The 18,958-nt window shown below is 34.8% G+C and overlaps 1 protein-coding gene across 8 annotated transcripts in view; it reads left to right on the top strand.

The window, feature by feature from the left end:
• Positions 1–18,958, top strand: part of LOC105145981 (uncharacterized) — a 282,127-nt gene that overhangs the window by 6,773 nt on the left and 256,396 nt on the right. For 5 of the 8 annotated variants that reach the window (XM_087409511.1, XM_087409501.1, XM_087409521.1 and 2 more), the window contains one exon: positions 6,970–7,076. The exons of 1 other annotated variant lie outside the window; for it this stretch is intronic. In XM_087409511.1, coding sequence (XP_087265637.1) covers positions 6,970–7,076 — 107 coding nt within the window. Of the gene's footprint in view, positions 1–6,969; positions 7,077–13,173; positions 15,669–18,958 lie in introns of those variants that run through there. 2 more of the 8 variants (XM_087409532.1, XM_087409529.1) reach the window with 2 other exon arrangements.

Below are 18,958 nucleotides of genomic sequence, written 5' to 3' on the forward strand. Positions count from 1 at the left end.
ACGATGTTGCATTCGGTGTTTATCAAGATATGGGCATACAAGTGGGCTATCTTTTTCGTGGACACGGACGAATGCTGATGCAGCGGCGAGATCTTTGGAATGTACCCGGTGACTCAATGTCGGAGGATCGTGGTCGACTAGCCGGTCAGTTGCTGTTGTTTTATTCAAGAAGTTGAATATTGAAACGAGAGTCAATACTCGCCATCCGTTTCCACGAAAGAAAATGGATGCGTTTATATCGTTGCGCTTATACGAATGCGGCCGGAAGCTGCATCTCTATACGAAAACATGTTCGTCTCGTATCGAATTATCTATAGCTTTCGACAATCGTTTCGTAAGTGGCGAATTATCTGGCTGTATAATTGATCGTCCTAGTGATTAGCGTGTTGTTAACCGCGTTTGTACTGACAATGAGCGTCGAATCGCGTTATCGTTTCAAGCCGTATGGTTGATTATCGTTGAATATTTCCGATACATGAAAATTAAGTCCGTCATTGATACGAAAAGAAGAAAGTGAAATAGCTCTTTTTAAAGTATAATAGGCTTTCTACAATAAGACATTATCTAAACTTTAAGTCATAAGAAATTAACTAATCATGGCCGATTATTCTTCTCACATTCAATTGGTTGATTTTTTATGGCTTATGACTTAAAGATTATGTAATGACTTATTGCAGAAAGTTTTCTAATATTTAAAAAATTAGTTAGATACATATTTAAAAATAATTTTGTTAAGTTATTGGAATAATTATGTATGAATTTTAAACATGATGAGCAATGCTGCAAAACGTTTTGACACTAATTAGTTTGAGCACTCTAGATAATTATTTTTATAGTCCAACAAAATTAGTTTTAGATTTATATTTATAAATATATATATATATATATATATATATATATATATATATTGGGTCATCTAAAAAGTATCCGCGGTTTTTTGTCACTAGATGGTGTTGACCATCAACACATCACACATATATATCAGCACACACACACACACACACACACACACACACACACACACACACACACACACACACACACACACACACACACACACACACACATATATATATATATAGCAAAATTTTTAGATGTTTCAGCAAATCCATTCTTTCCGTGCAAACAGTTAATAAAAAAATAATACTATCAATTTTATATTTTTCTTATACAATGGTACTATGATATCTACAGATTACATTGTTCTTTTTATAATGATTATATAATAACACTAGGTATAAAATTAGGTATGACATTTAGTATTTATTACTGATGTTTTCTAGTCTAACATGTTTTAATCAATAGTGTTTTTGTAATTTGGGTTACCGAAAGGCTTTCTCAAATTATTCAAGACTTATTCGATTTCTAGTAATAAAAGGTCAGACACTACATCGAACGTAATCTTAGCTTATACATTCACTTGGTTCTAGACGATACTTTGACTACTTAACATGATTGATCGTTGAATTTGTTTTTAAAGACGATAAATCGAAGCGAAGCACTTACGCATTTGATTGATGGATTTCTGGAAAGAACGATAAAAGATGTAAAATTAAATTTTCCTCGGTAAAATTTTATGAAGCAAATAATTAATATTAAACATAAATCGCAAACCGAATAATGCAAACATATTAAATATAATTGTATCAAAATTTTTCCATACATTGTAATAGAGTCGGTAATTTCTTAGTCACTTTCTGAGTCACGTTTGCTTAGTTAAATTACCGATCAAGTGTACAATTGGTGAAATGTTCATTCTCGTTGACGAGGGTTTCCTAATTCCTACGACATCCTGCATTATCCGTCCTGTATTAATGGCGACAATAAGAGGACGTACCGGCTGACAACATCATTAAAGGCTCGGTGACAACCGAGGAATTAGGGTGGCTATAGTATTTAGCGAAACGTCACAGTAGGGTCGTAAGTTTAAACCTTGCTCAAGCGAGCGTGCGTTAGTATTATTGTCTAAGACTCGCGAACGTAGAACGTGAGCGGTTTGCATTGTTTATAGTAAACTCTTTATATTACTCGTATTATTTTTGCGATTAATTAATTAATTAATCATAAAAATTAGGAAATGAATTCTTAATAAGAATTTTAACTTTTTCAACCTTAACAATTTAATAGAATTATTCTAATCGAGAACTTTTTTAATACAATATATCTGTGAAGCCATGTTCAAACCAAATAAACGAGCGCGAATAAATACGAATGAATAGCTTACTTTAACATGCTTATAGCAGTATTGTTCACGTTTACTGAAGCAAGTTGTTCATTCGTGTTTGTTCACGTTCGTTTGCTTGATCCGGCTTAAGGTGCTTTGCGCACACAGATATATACAAATATATATGCACTTTGTGTTGACTATATATACGTTAAAATCGAGGTAGATTTTCAGAAGAGAATATCTGCCGGTATTGAAGATATTCAGATAGCTGTGACACAACACGGTTTAGGAAGAGTGCTTTAAAAGATACTTACGGGAACTGTATCACATATGTCAACATCGGATCGAGAAATTCACCCCATTGGGGGATACTCCGATAGATGGGGGAGATAGATGAGAGCAATTCTGTTTTATCGTTCAGACACTGAAAAAAATTTTTCTGATGCGATCTAGAGTATGACGAATCATAATAGAAGCAACTCTCTGTTGAGGTCGCGGTTTCCGTCCACCTTTCTCACCTGTCAGCGCATTATCTCGCTGCGTTTGCCACACATCGCGTATGTACGTATTACAGCTATGTGCGTCTCTCCTGCGTGTACATATCCCTGCCACTCGGGAGCTATTGCGAAACGTTCCGCGTCTGAACACGGTAATGTAAGTTTGAGCATGGGCGCGTGGCTATAGGATGTTGCAAACATGTCCATGGATATACCCTCGCTTCTCACCGTCAAGTTCGTAAACCGGGGACGAACAGGGATACCAATGGCGAACGAAGTTACGATAGACATGCCGAATAGATAGGCATTGCGCACGCAAGACTATCTTCCGATGTTCGCGGGATGTGCCAGTTCGACGAAATAATAATAATAATGCATGATGCTCCGTTGGAGAGTGCTAAAGAAATTATGTACATTATAGATGACTTTTGTCTGTTCTTAACAGTTCTTAACAATTGCGCATACGTAAGGAACATATGTTCGAGGCGATTTTCATGACTTTTTCGTGGATAAAATATACATGTAGTTGAAGCGAAGTGCTCGAGGAGATAAAAAAGAAAGACTACTAATCCGTTGTATAGAGATCCTTTGACTTTGTCGTATCCACGATACACGATAAAACGTACGAGGGCGATTTCGATACTAGCTAGACCTTTAAGTTCGTTAACGTTCAACCAACGCGACTACGTAGGACTACACTTTTGCCCGGTGTATTTTCGAGAGGCAATTTCCTTGCGATTGGTTCAGAATGGTTCTATTACACAAGGTTATCGATGCGGCTGTATAACCCGTGCGATGGAATACTGCTACTGCGCGAAATTCGATCTACAATTTGCACTCTGCTGTCGTACACTTCTATATAGTCTGTATAATTAGCTAAGACACAGCACGCGTATAAAGATGATCCGCAAATAGACCTGTTGTTTGCGCTGTTAATTAATCGCCAATCTTACATTCCGACCCTCAGCAATTTTCTCTTGGTTAGAGTCAGAAAGAATGTATTATATTTAAAGTACATTAAGGAAACTATTCTCTCAAATAAGTTATTCACTAAAGCATATCGCTCGCTTACTTAATAAATTACACAACTCAAAAATTAAGTTTAAAAAAAAAAAAGAAAAATTATTTTTAACTCGACAGAAAATTACTGAATAGATAATCAAATATTAACAAGAAGAATATCTTAACATAATCAAATGTCATTTTAGTAATTTTTGTTTCACAATTCTTAACCCAAAATAATCACCGGTTTTTATTCGCCAGCGGAAAAATGTGAATTGTTATAAATTATTATTTTATGTGGATATCATTTAACATATTTTTTTTCTTTTTTTAACAACTATTTTTTAAATATGTAGTTGCATCGAAAATTTGCAATAAAAAATCGTGATATAAATTAAAATCTTTATTTGTTAGAAAAAAAGTGATTACTTCTGAGTTAAAAAATTATTCTTTTAGAGTTATGACGATTTTTTAAAGTGTGTACTTTTTGTATTATAATGTTTTTTTTATAATTTAAGTTAAGCTATTGTTTTGATAATTGATAGAATAATGTTTAAGTCGTTTATGATAATAACTCAAAAATCATATTTTTTAAATTGTGTTATTTTTTAAATAAGGTAGTAATATTTCGAAATTAGAAGTCGGTAATAAACATAAATGTCAGATCATTTGAATGAGATTAATTTTTGTGCCGCGAAGATTTCAGGAAGATGTCTTAGGTCAAGAAAGTTTAATAACAAGTAATGGGAATTTCGCGGGTATTGAAATTAAAGTTAGTTGTATCTTTTTAACTATTAGATGATTTAACTTACAACCGATGATTTTTCTCTAGCGATCAGTTCTGTCGGAGAATAATTTCTCGCCATTCTATGATTCAGACAAACATTAGTGCGTTTGCGTTAACTATAACGGATTACGTTCTAGTATAATGTAAAACACACGGTGAAAACCGTTATACGACCAACGTTATAGCTATAACGTGAATTTATGACGTATATACGCTGCAATATTTGCAGCGAATTTGTCATTTCTCCATGATGTTATTACTTTCTTGTTGCTGTTGTTCGCGGCGGACAATGGCACCGTCTAAACCAAGAAAAACGAACTTTAAACATAGGTTCGAAACGGGAAAGTCGCGATAATATGTAGCTAGTGTGTTCCACACGGAGATAAATGGAGAAATTATTTCGGATGCGATAGCACGCGCATAAAAAACAGGATCAATACAGGATGTGCATACTTTGCAAGGGATTTGTTACTCCCGATATATATATATATATATATATATCGATATATGCTTGAAATTTCGACTATTATTTTTGTATTTTTACAACAATATAATATTACAATTGAAATCTTTCAAAATATTATTTCAATCGGATTTCTTATCTTCAATTAATTCTGCAAACTGTTAGATATACAATTCTATTTTTTTTTCTTAATGGCATAACATTATTTTACAATAGAAAATACTCAATTTCGCAATTAATCGCAAAACATTGTGGATGATCAGCTATATCATGTAGATCGCTCGATGATAAGATATTCGTGTACGCGAATTATGTATCCCTGTAAACTGTCTAATCGCTCCTGTCACGTTTTGCATCTCACAGTCAAGCGCGTAGTTGACTGAGGACATTATCAACAAAAGCACTTTGCTAAAGGGCTCTTACAATTTTGTACGTGAGTATACGTGACACTGACTTTACGTGAAGTCGAGAATATGGGACCGTCTTTTACATGAGCGCCTATTACAGACGCCGCACTCGTAGTCTGGTATCGCCTTAGGAGATTGCAGGATCAACTTGAGATCTAATGGGGTCTCAACCTATCTACGTTATACTAAAGCAGGCTTGTACCAGCAAATCGGCCGTCACATCTCCCGTATTCGTTATGAGAACTTGATTAGAAATGATAAAATATACATTTACCGGCATACAGTACTAATCCTTAATATTATTACTAATAATGACCTGGCATAAGGAACTTCCGCGAAACATTATTATCGTTGGAGTAATAATTCTGAGCGGAGATGGAGCTTTAGAAATGTGTCTTGAAACAAAGAAATCACGAAGCATAAAGTAGAGCTTGTTAAGAAAAGTTGCTGTGAACTTTGCGTTCAACGTTTGTGAATTAACTACGCTTCGAAACGTGACTGATAAAAATAGTAACAACTATTACTTTGAAAAGTTTCAGCTGTCATTATTATATTCGGAGATATGGATGTTTATTTTATTACCATTTAATTATACACCTGCGTATTAATTAATACCGATGATTAGTTTGAAGTATTGAAAGGTATATGTCTAAGTTATTCATTCTCGAGATATTAATTTGATAAGTAAGAAAAAATATTTTGTCAATGCAGTCGTGTCATTCATTAATAACCGTTGATTAGTCTCTAGAAGTGAAGGTCCTTTTGCACATGGACTACCATTCACAGATAAAGCTAAAAGATCGATCCAAAGAGTCCCTTCAAACATACGCAAGCGCAGCGACACGATCGTGTTTATTTTACATGTCTTATGAATGGGCGAACGCCCGCAAACGACAAGCAATTGACTTGTCAATTAATAGTAATTACTAATTTGAAAATTATTGCGTTGGGTGTTATACAATGGTGTCCTATACTTTATCATGCACATTACAAATTGTATTTAACAATTAAGTATTACAAGTAATTAGTAATTATTCATTTAAGAAATTAGATTAAATTTTTGTGGACCGTGATCCAATTTGCAAGACTAATTTAAAAAATTTTAACAAGGGGTTATTTACTAATATTTTTATTAAAATATATAAATATATTTATCAGTTAACCTTGAGAAGATGGGAAAATCATTTATAGCTGTGCTGAAACGGTGTCATATTTTTAGGCAAAAATACAATGATATAATGAATTAAATCTTACCCAAGAAAAAGTGATAAGATTTAAAAAATAGACTCCTTTAAAGATCTATTCGATTATTAGAAAATCGTAATAACATAATATTTTCTTAAAGATATCAATTAATCTCTGCTTTATTCTACGCTTCACAGAGTTCAAGAATATCAAGAATATACGACTCGATTCCACTGAATGATGAAACTTTCTTGTGTATCTTTTGTACGATGAATCGTAAACTGGTTCACTTTTGACGAAATGTTTCGTACTGTATACATATGTATATTTGAACATACTTATCCAACAACTTACCTATGTGGCCTGGTTGCGGTTGAATGTTAACAAGCCCTCAGTCATAAGTATTCCAGAAACGAATGCGGATTTTCTAGAGAATCCTCGCGAATTTCTCTATTTCACAGACGATTTGTCCTCGATGGAGGTGGGCTTTGTCGCGTGCGGGTCACTATACGAAAGAGCTGAAATCGACATCGACTGGCTCGTCATCATCTCATTCCGATTTGGCTATGTAAGTTGATTCGCAACATCGTAAATAACTCATCGTTAAGTATTTTGCTCGAAACTATTCTCATTGAATTTTTCTGGCTGAGAAAATACGCTTTCTTTCATAACAGCGGACTCGATGAGATCATTATTAAATCAAGGAATGAATGGCAATTCAATGCAATCTCGCGTCATTAAAGAAAATTACTCGTTATACTTCTTGTGTATTTTCACGATACGTTACATATTTCTGTTTCTTTAAAATCAGTACTCGCTTTCTTTAACTAATATAATATGGTAAGATGAGTTTTATATCGTGTCTTTTATTATTTATAGTTTCTTTCATTGAGCGTGGCGCTTATTTTGTGAATTGAACAAATATCTGATTGTTGCTTTAAATGGTTGCGAGATTTTTTCTCAATAGACTTTTATGCAAAATATTACTTTGTGCGAGGAAAAGTCGAGAGTCATTTGTCTGCCAATGGTGCTGCTTTCGGTCAGCTTTAAAACTTCTTTGGTGATAGTTTGTCGAACAGAGCGGGGTGAACAAGCGAGAGATGCTGAAGGTTCCCTCGTGCCAACTTTGAAAAGCAGATAAATCAATTGCTTTTCATGCGGCTTGAATACGTGTACTTTAGTTACATTTTTTTGGCGCGAAATGGAAAACGCGGACGATTGATTCATAATTTTTAATAACGTAACAACGTTGTATTTAGCAATAATTTCGAAATCGATGTTTATCTTTTCATATAAGATCTTTATGACGCAATACTGTAATTACTTGATCCAGTGGAGTTCCGATAATTCGAAATTTTTATAAATTTGAATCGATAAAGATTAAGACTTATTCGAACTACAAGAAACTTAGAATTATTTGGAATTATTAGAGAAAAATGGGAAAAGGATATGATTAAGAAAAGAATTTTTACTTGAAAACTAACCGTAAAATTTTTATTCACGATTACATTTTTATCTGACAAACCGCGGTGTGAAATTTTATAGAAAGGAATCTATCAATACTTTTCTTAAAAGTGGACTGAACTATAGAGCGCCTTGGACTATCGAGTTTTGAACTATCCAGACTTATAATGTAACTTTCGCTTTTCGTTCCTTTTTTCATGCTACGAATTCCTTACACTTTATCACACAAAAATTTAGACGACAGTCTCTATTTTATTAATCTGTGACATTGTAATTGAAGATATATTATTGTCCGAACAAGCAAATTTGCAGTTAATATCGTCCAGAAGATTTCGACGTTGACGCGAAACTACCGTAATATCGTGGCATGATGTATAAAGATGTAAAACCGAGCAAAGTTCGCGAAACTGACGTTCCCGTAATTAGATTCAACGGTGTGAAAGGGCGACGAAGGGCAGCGGAAACTTGCCTCGATCTACCACGGCGAGTGATTATAAAATCTGCCTGCAGGCGGTACCGCAAGTTTCTGATCTTTCATATCTTTTACAGCATTATTTACATACGTTCCATATCTTGGAAATGCCTAACGTTTCTCAAATATGTATTGTTCCAAAAGGTTTTGCGCGATTAATAGAATTACGTTTATTTCGCGATGTGAAAGCGCGACATGTGATTTTAGAGGTCGAAATGTTGGACAATCGTGAAATATTTTTACAACGCGCGATAACACGTAGAGCAGTTTTCCGTCAGAAATTGCGGATATATTGAAACATTAATATAGCAATTTGAAGATACGTCACAAAAATAAAATTATGGAGTAATTATTTATTAATTAATAATTTTAACGACGACATATTATCAATATTTCTTATAATTAAAAAGCATAATAAGAAAATATGAATAAGGAGGAACAGAAAAGAGAATAAAATATGACAATTTGTACTGCGATCATTTTAATTTTCTCTGAAGATAGTTAAAAAATTAACTGAAACGTACGTCTTGTCATCGAAAGAATACATGGTCCAAATTATTGTTTTGTAATAAATTTTTAATAATCTAAGACATAAAGATCTTTCTTTGAAATATTAGCACACAGTTTGCAGCGTCTATTCCCTCTTGCCCGTATTTTCTTGTAATCGTTTTTTATTAATTAAAATGATTAATTAAAATGGTGCTTACCGTTTGGCTTAGATATTACTTGCGGATAAATTCTCGCGTTTATACACGTCGGGCGATCGAGACGAGAACTCACAATCTCTCCGGCACATAAATTTATGCTAAATTATAATGATCGGATGAATTCTTATCTCGATATTTTGCGTTATATCGCGGCGTACGTGCGCGAAAATGTAGAAAGCGCTTCATGAAGAGAGAAAGAGAGAGAGGGGAGGAGAGAGAGAGAGAGAGAGCAAGAAAGGAAAAAGAAGTCGTTATACGTCGAATCTCTCGTGCATCGTTTGATCCCTGACTCTGAGGCGGCGATGCCGTGTACGTACAGCGGTGGTACATACGTCCGTAGAAAATGAAGGAAGTACCTTTGACGTTAATATTTTCCTGCTATCGGCGGGCACGTTTCTATAAACCGTGAGGCATTAAAAGTAATACATAATTATTCACGGTTCATTTCGTTTTCCCATTTCCTATATGGCACATGTGACACGGTACGCGTGTGTTATATACGTGCAAGGTGCACGGGCGTGTACGACGAGCTCCGATCTCGCCATCGCCGGCAGCTCGTGCACCACGGGGGGACAAAGGAGTGCGGTAGGGAGAGAAAAAGAGCAAGCTGTAGGTGGGTTTTAGAGCGAGGGTGGTGGCGCGATGGTGGCGGAGACGAGACCTGACTGTCTGCAGGCTTGTTTCCGTGCGCTTTGAGCACATGCATTTTGCTCTCTCTCTCTCTCTCTCTCCCTCTTTCTTCCCCCCTGCAAACCAGCAGTGGGCGAGTTAACCAGCTCGCGAGTACGGCGAAAATAACGCCGTGAAAATCCGCTTAAGCGGAAACAGCCCGTCATCGTATTGATCCATGCCATTACCGTTCTACAGAAATGAAAGATGAAACAAAAAAAAAAAGAGAGAGAGAAACTAAAAAAGAGGAGCAAGAAGAAAAGGAAACAACAAAAAGCTCATTTTGCCGGACGTGTTTGAATTTATACTGGGCGAGTGTAGGACGACGCGACGTATCGCGACAGTAGGATCTGTGTGGGGAATTAAACGACGGCTTACAAATGCATGCGATCGAGTCGCTTGCACTTCCCCGGCACGTAGGTTCAATTAGCATAACTAATATCGAGAGTGCGTTGCTAGTGTACCTCTTTCTGTTATCACATGATATAATCCAATATTAGCCTTCTCCCTCCGTGCTTAGCGTTTAATTATTTAAAAAATACGGATTACACTTTAATTAAACGAATAATTAATAGTTTTTCATGCGCGAGACTGACTTTAAAGGAGCACAAGATTGAAGTGTCAACTGATTGTTGTGTCGTTTATGGAAAATAATTGTGTCGTACACTGAGAAAAATTTCTGATGGTAAATGAATGTAAGATTTCGATTGTATTTCAATTAGAATTAAAATAAATTCAACAAAAAATTCTGATTTGTCTATTTTTTCAATTAGAATTTCTATTAATATAACCAGACTTTTTTTTAGTGTACTTATATGTGTGGTTACATATAATACATTGCCAAAGACTTTTTATAAATAACACTACAGTTAGCTGATATTTTGTTTAGTATTCTTGTCTAAAGAAAAGCTATACGAAAAGAATGAATTTGCTGAAATATTTAAAAATTCGTGTTCCAACCAGTTCCACATATTAAATAAATCAAATTACAGTGGTCTCTTTTCGCGACGTTCTCACACATGAAATGATAGTCGTTCTTATAAATGAAGTTATTCAGTAATTAATTAGTTAAATAGATAAATATACATATGTGTGTATATTAAAATAATGAAGCTAAATTAAATAAATTTATCTCCACTACATCTAGTCTTTATTTTGGTTAGTTTGGTCAAGCATCGACTGATTTTCGTCATAAAATATTTAGTCGACCACAATTGACGTTCTCTAATAACAGAATATTTGAGGAGATCAAATTAAACTCATCAAACACTAACATTTAGATAGCTACAGATCTGAAAATAATTTTGTTGGATTATCAAAATAACTATGTAATAACTATGTATAATAATAATTATGAAATTCAAACATGATGAGCAATGTTGTAAAAAATTTTCTAACGCCCAGTTTGAGTCTATATTATTTTGACAGAATTATGTTCAGATTTGTACACTGAGCTAAATTTTTAATTGTATCAGTAAAATTCATCAGTATTTTTTGTCTGTATGGAAGACACGCGAACAATTTCTGTTGGGTTTATCAATTTTTTTTACGTGGATTTACCATTGTTGCTACTACACAGAAAAAAAATGATGCATAATATCTAAAAACAGCTAAATATAGATCTGAAAATAATTCTGTTGGGGGTCATTAAAAGAATTACGTAGAAATCTCAAGCATAGTAAACAATGTTATAAGAAGTTTTAACAACCTGCACAGTTCGAACATTCTATATAATTATTTTAATGATCCAACGAAATTATTATCAGATTTGTATTTAGCTAAAATTTCGAATACTTCAGCTAAACTACCCTTTCCGTGTATTTAAAGCATTATTAATTAAGGTAAAGGCCGGAAATTTTTTTTCACCAGTCGAGATCAGTTATCTCCAACATAAAATCCAACGTGGAAATAACACGGGCGTTATCGACGCAATTTTTCGCGTTTTTGCACGTTGAACTATCGTCCATGGATGTCGTTGACTCGAGTTATCTCAAACGCGAATAATTCCGACGGCGTCCCGACGTGCCATACCGCCGTCGCGTCGGGCCGCGCCTGCACTCGCGGCGCACTACATTTCACTATCTCCCGTCATAGCTCGTCGTACATACAAACACGTGCGGTTCTGTGCCACCGGATCGGACCACGAAGACGAGCCCTCGGATACACCCGGGTGTATGCGCCACATACGAGGTGGATATATCTTACGCTGCGGTCCGCCCAGTATCTCAGATCGCTGCTTATGACCAGACACGATTCTCCTCCGCACCTTCATTTTTCTTCCTGTAACCTTTATACCTCGTATTCTAATAAATTCCGATTTGGGTCATCGGCGTGCATCGATGTGCACTTCCCAGTATCGCCGCGGCGGTGGTCATTTTTCATTAAAAAGTTACAGCGAGACTGACAATATTTAACTAATGCGAGAAGTGCGTACGAGGTATCTTTTGCAAGGTTGCTTAACGTGATTTAATAGTTACTAATTTACGCGAGCGAATACGTTAAAGCCAAATTATCGGTCTATTTAATCTTTACGGACTGATATTATAGATGATTGTTGGACATTAATATCATTTACATGATTGATTAATGCTAGCTATGTCATTAATTATCCATGGGTTTGCTACTATTGTCAACCTAGAGAATGGTCGATAATACTATGCCAATGTATGTAGACGTATCGTACCTGCATAATTAATGAATTGTGTCGTGTAGCTGATTTCCTATCGAAGCCTTTTTTAGGGAATGCGTAATGCAATACCTCATAAAAATAATATTGCAAAATATTTGTTTTAATATTAAGCCAGGTATCTTTTAAAATCGTAATGTAAAATACAACTAGGAAATGAAAGCTTTAAACGGTTATGGATTTTTAGTTTAGTATTTAAATAATTCGGTGTGAATTTTATATACATATCCAATCCTGCAAACTGCGCGTCGAATTTAATTTTCAGTATTAAACTAGGTAATTGTAAGTATCTCGTAGGATTATTTGTATGAATACACAACTGTAATATGAGATAAATGCCTTTTAACGGTCTAGCTGGATCTTAATGCTCTTGTATAATTCTATGTGAATTTATACTACATATAAGATTAGTCCTTTAAACTACGCGCCAAAATGGTTTTTCGGGCTTGAAACATAAACTCCATTGAACTATCAAGTTAAATTGACTAATAATTTAACAATTCGATGCTCATAAGAGCATCTTTGAACGATCTTAACAATTAAAATCTGTAAATAATTTTATTGCGAAAAATATTATTCCTTGGGAATCGAATCCGGATCTCTTTCATTCAGTCTTGATTTTCAGTTTTGAAACATAATTCTAACAAAACTAGAAATAATAATATTACAAATTAAATTAACAAGCAATTTAACAATATTGATGCTCATAAGCACAAAATTCACATCGAATTATTTAAGCATTAAATTTGGCGTGACCGTTTAAGGCTTTTATTTTCTAGTTGTGCATCTTTTTTAATTTGAGAATGCTCTTACGCAGTATATTTTTTAATTCTGAGCAACTATATATGTCGCTGAATTTAAAATACTTTTTATGTCGAAATGGCAAATTTTTGAAAACTACTTAAAGACTTTCGTCGAAGTCAGTGACATGTGTCGACGATGTATGTCATTGCCAGTCGTTGCCAATACGAGGCGGAACGTGAAAATGCGCGCATATTGGGGAGGGTATATTGTTCCTCTTAAAAATGTCCTCGACGATGGAGGAAAAGATTTTCGGTCTTCAATTTATTCGTTCGAGTTATCCTTCGCATCTGTATTCGACTTCGTGCATCGACTACATGCATCGTTTCTATAAAGATTGCCGCGCGGATTCGACTCTTGGTGACAGCATATTGTTTTGCCGCCTCTTAAGGCCATGGCAAACAAAAATTTAAGTAGTAAGCAATAAGGAAATCAATATGTAAGTAGAATTTCTATTGCTACATTATGGCTTTACTATCTCTACTGTGATTGGCTAATTCGCTGATTGCTTACGTTTCACTGCTTAAGTTTTTTGTGTGCTCGTGTCATATTACGCATTGGAAATTGAGGATTGAAAATTAGAATTTGATCAATCAAATAATTTTGATTTTAATCCGTTTCATTCTGATTGATTAAATTCTAATTATTAATTCGCAACCCTCAATCTCTAATTCATAGTATGACACGGGCATAGGGTATGTTCCACATTTGACTCGCAATACTCAGCATAAATTTATCTTTGTTATTTATCAATGTTAAATTAGAATGAAATGAAATGAAATTAAATTTATTATGTATTTAGAAATACACTGATTATATATAAGTATGAGATATATACAAAAGATGAGGCACTAGTAACGCTGCTGCTAAAGTCTATTTTGCACATCTGAATGCTCGTGATGGACTAAATTATATATTTAAATATAATAATATTTTACATAAAGATACTAAGATTGTTTTGTCCAATTAGACACTTGCGCAAGAGATTGATAATAGTAATAGAGGAAATGAGACCATCAATTTCTATATGTCTGAAATTCTATATGTCCTAATTAAAGAGTCAGCCAGATTTAAAGAGTTCCTTTGTAACTCCCACTAAGTCAATACTACGTATGCTTAACGAAATTTTCGAAGAAGTATATACGGAATGTAAGATTTCTCACATGGAGCTACACGACATCCCTCAAGGGATCAACAAAATAAATCGCGTATCACATATAAGCCAACGGAAAACGTAACGAAGAGTACAAGAAGCTTCCGTATAAAATGATGAAAGAGATAAAATACGAAAGACAATTTCGACATTGTCCAAAACGAACTCTGCGGAGAGAGATACAGAATGAAATTCAGGACTCCCTGGATGATGGAAATGATGTATGCATTGCGAACTTTAAGTGAAACGCACCCTTAATAACACAATGACGCTAATACTTCAGTAGAAGACTATATAAGAATCTTCCCATCTTCCGTTATAAAAAAAGTCATTTGCGTAAGACCGGCCCAGTCGGACGTAAAATAGCGGCGATCCGCGGATCGCACTCTCATTATCATTTAAATTCCCCGCCTTTGACAGATACTGCCAAGAGCGCATCCTTTTCTGGGGAAAAAACACCGCCGGAAAAGGCACTCTGCCCTTTGTTGCGGACACTACCTTTTTCGAGGCATTGTAAAAGCAGTCGTGATTGGCGGGCGAGGGGGTGAAGGAGAAGAGCGCAAGGGAGAGCGAAGGGTTGGCGAAGGGTGGCGGTGTGTCTGGGGATGATGCGCACGCGCGCGCCGAAGGGTTGGCCGCGCCGACAGCCGCTGCCGCCGTCGACAGTCGGCATCGGCGAGCCGTGGTACCAACGTCGTCGCTCTTTTCGGCCCTCGGACGGTCTCCGACGTCGCCGGCGAGCACATTTATTACGCGGTTAAGCGAAGGATTCACGCTTTCTTTCTTTCTTCCCTTCTCTCTTCATATTTACGCGAGTCAACGATATGCGAGCGCGTCGCATACGCTTGAACTTAGTATACTCCCTCGTTTAGCCTAAAGTAAAGCTTGTCGGTAGGTCCCAGGTGTGGTGAGTGAATCGGGGATTTTTGTGGCACAACCTCCTCTGTCGCGGACGGTAGACGCACCCCCTTCGATTCGGCGCACGCCACATTCTGGCCCTTCGTCCCACGCGAGTACTCGTGACTAATCGGCGAGACGAGTGGAGTCGGAGCATGTAACGAGAGGCAGACGGGGTGAGTAGGGGTAGTAGTTCTATCGCGCGAATCGCTGACTGGTGCTGACCGGGCCGCACCGGTGCCGCTTTTGTGGCCGATAATTGTTACTCAATACACTGTGGTTACGATGTGGAAAAGAGGCACCAACCATTGGTAAATTTCGGATTACACCGATAGCGACGATGAAGTTTGTATTGACGATATTCGGATTTCCGAGTTTATGGAACACTATTGTTTTCTGCCCGCAACAATCGTTTAATACACGATGCTTCTCCGGGGAGTATTAAAATTCTATCGTCGTATTTACTGCCTTCTTACTGCCTTAATGGTTGTATTAAAAAAGATGGATTTAATCCGTAATGTTATTCAAATAAAAATCGGAATCCGATAATCGAATTGAATGTTAAATGCGCGGTGAAAATATGAAGTTTTCAATGAAGTTTTCATCGATCTTTATTCTCTCGTGTGTTGAAAACAATGGTTATGTTCGCCGATTGAACAAATGTTAAAAATAGATTTACTGCGGGAGATGTAATGAAAAGAAAGTTCAGCACTGAACTTAGAAAGTCGGAAGACAAACTTCATTTCGACGTAGCGTCCAAGTATATACATAGACATCGAAAGTTTAGAGCAGCCGATAAAAAGATTAAAACAAAAGTCAAAAATGACTGAATAATTTAATTGTTTGTGTAAATACAATTGAAATAATTTTTATAATTTTTTAATATTTCGCACGTATGATGTTATCACGAAAGATTATGTAAAAGTGTGACAATGTTATCGCGTAAATTGCCACATTTAAAAACGAAACACTCATAGTTTCAACACGATGATTTAAATCAAATTTATGTTGAATTTATATGCATTTATATAAAATATAATATAAAATGAAAGTAGAAAAGTTTTAGAGGAAGAGATCTAAGAAAATATATCTAAATCTAACATAACATGATAAAATACAATATAATTGAGTTATATTGGATTGATATTTTCTTAAATCGTTTTCTAAACTTTTTTACTTTCATGTTATCCATGGAAACTGAAATAACGTTAAATTATTTCTAAAAAAAAAACGAATTGTTATATTATTTTTTCTATGGGTAAAAATATCAGAAAATATTTTCTAAATCCGGTATTCGCGAAACATTTCTACATTCAAATACAACCATTTACGTTGCCACGTAAATAGTTATATTTGAATGTAAAAAGTTCAAATTTCTGAATCTTTTACATTCTGAATGATTTATAAATATTAGACACTTTAATTTTATAGATGTATTTTTTCCCCTAAAAAATTTTGTGTGTTTTTTAATCTTATCCAATAAAGCTAAAACAAATTGAATTCTTTCGATAAAAAATATTGTGCGTTAATATTACTGGTATTCTGTATATGAACAAAAATATTGTAAAATTTTTTGTGAAAATCTTGTTTTCACTTAAAGCTGTATGTTATCGTATTCGAATGTAAAAAGTTCTTGTTTTCAACGATGGTTATAAAAATTAAATTTTTATTTTATAGATATATATTTTTTTCTAAAGCAATATTCTTTCAACAATACTATCAGATTTTTCGGTTTAATTTTATTCATTAAAACTGTGAAAATGTTAAATTTTTCTGACAAAGGTGAAATGATTATTGATATTTTTTGCTGATTTTTACACAAACAAAAGGATCGCGAGAAATTTTTTTCAAGTATGGAAATTGCATTACGTGTTCGCGTATAACAGATTGCCACATTCGAATGCGAAGAAGGTTCATGTTTTCGGCGATGTCGACACTCTGTATTGCACACCGCATGTTCGATCGTTCGAAGTATAATAGTTCGCGAAATATAATCGAGCTGCGGCATCGGTATGGCCGCCGTTGCAGTTTGTAATATACTGGCAGTACAATACGGTGTTTCTCAAAACTTTGAAGTGGGCTGCGGTTGCAGTTGAATTGCTTCATTAGATCTTACTTGTACCAGGGGTTAAGACCGCTCCGATATTACTATTCCGCGCGGTGCAGCCGATTCCGCAATGCGAGTTCGCACATCGAATTAGCCGAATTTCCGACGCGAATGCGAAATAGCAACTTCATCATAGTCGTTGAAAAAGGGATGTGTGAAATACGAGTAGTTTTCATATCAACTTTCTTCTATATTTTTTTATATATCATGTGTCATTTGAAAAATAATATTATAGTTTTGAAAAATATATCACATTTGTGAAATAATAAAATTAAATATCTATTTATTTTACTATGAAAAAGTATTTAGTTTCTGCCGTTACGTTGAAACTAACTTTTTCTTTAATTGTTATGACCAAGAAAAAGCTGTACATGTAATTATTGTGAAATGATTGCCGTGTTAACTTTAGAAGGGTGCAATTATTTTTAGGTATATATAGGTATTTGATTGTTCAGATCCATAAAATATGCGTGAGCAATATGAATGGGTTTCTCTTTTATTCTTTTTCATATCTCTCTATTAGCCAGACATCGATTAAAATCAAACGCGTGTTTACAAATTCGTGGAAGAAGTTATCGTTGTTCGTATTATAGCCTCTTGGCACGTGATTCCGTAGTAAAAGGGTGCGACAAATGGCTATAATTTGTTCTCGAGATCGTGCGTAAAGAGTTTGAGAATTGAACGCGCGCATTGTTCCAATTTCGGGCGTTTCATTTGAGCCCCAAGATATCAAGATATATCTAATATATTATCATCAAACTCACGCAAGGACAGAATAAATTTGCTATAACTGCAATTTATTATCATTTATTTAATATTATTATAAATTTGAACTTTTAACTTGAAAGAAGAAATTTAAACTTTTAACTTGGAAGAAGTAATTTATATTGTAAAGTTAATTTTCATCGAATTACGTATGCAATATATTTTTCTTCTCTCATATAATTTTCATATTTTATATAATTTTTTAGTAAAACATAAAATTGTGTTCATGAGTATACTTACAGATGTTTTATAATTACTATGTTAATTTTTATAGTGAAATATGCAGAATGTTATACATGACTATAAATACATGTCGAGTTAAAATTATTCTGAACATAAAGTAGTAATAATGTCTGGTCAAATTAAAGTCCGGACAATGTGCAAAATTAGCTTTATTTCAATTAGATCATTATTATTTCGTTATGTTAAGAATTCCTAATAAAGCCAATGCGGAGTTGGCGCGGAAATTTATATAATTTTTAACAGGATACGTCATTGTTTAATAAATGGACTCGTTGTTCAATAAATTGGTTGACTGTAATACGGTGCACTTACATTCGATATTTAGTCACTGTGCGGTGATGTGTAAATAAATTTCAGATAAATTGGCCGTGTTAGCCAACGCGGAATGAATAAAATTCCGCTCGTCGCGGCGACCTTTATTAAAACTCAAAAATAGTGGTAATTTCTATAAATTTCCGACAAAAGCGCTCTGCGCTCGCGGTTGAT

The sequence above is a fragment of the Acromyrmex echinatior genome, chromosome 1 (assembly GCF_024713525.1).
Source record: "Acromyrmex echinatior isolate Ae372 chromosome 1, ASM2471352v2, whole genome shotgun sequence".
Taxonomy (NCBI): domain Eukaryota; kingdom Metazoa; phylum Arthropoda; class Insecta; order Hymenoptera; family Formicidae; genus Acromyrmex; species Acromyrmex echinatior.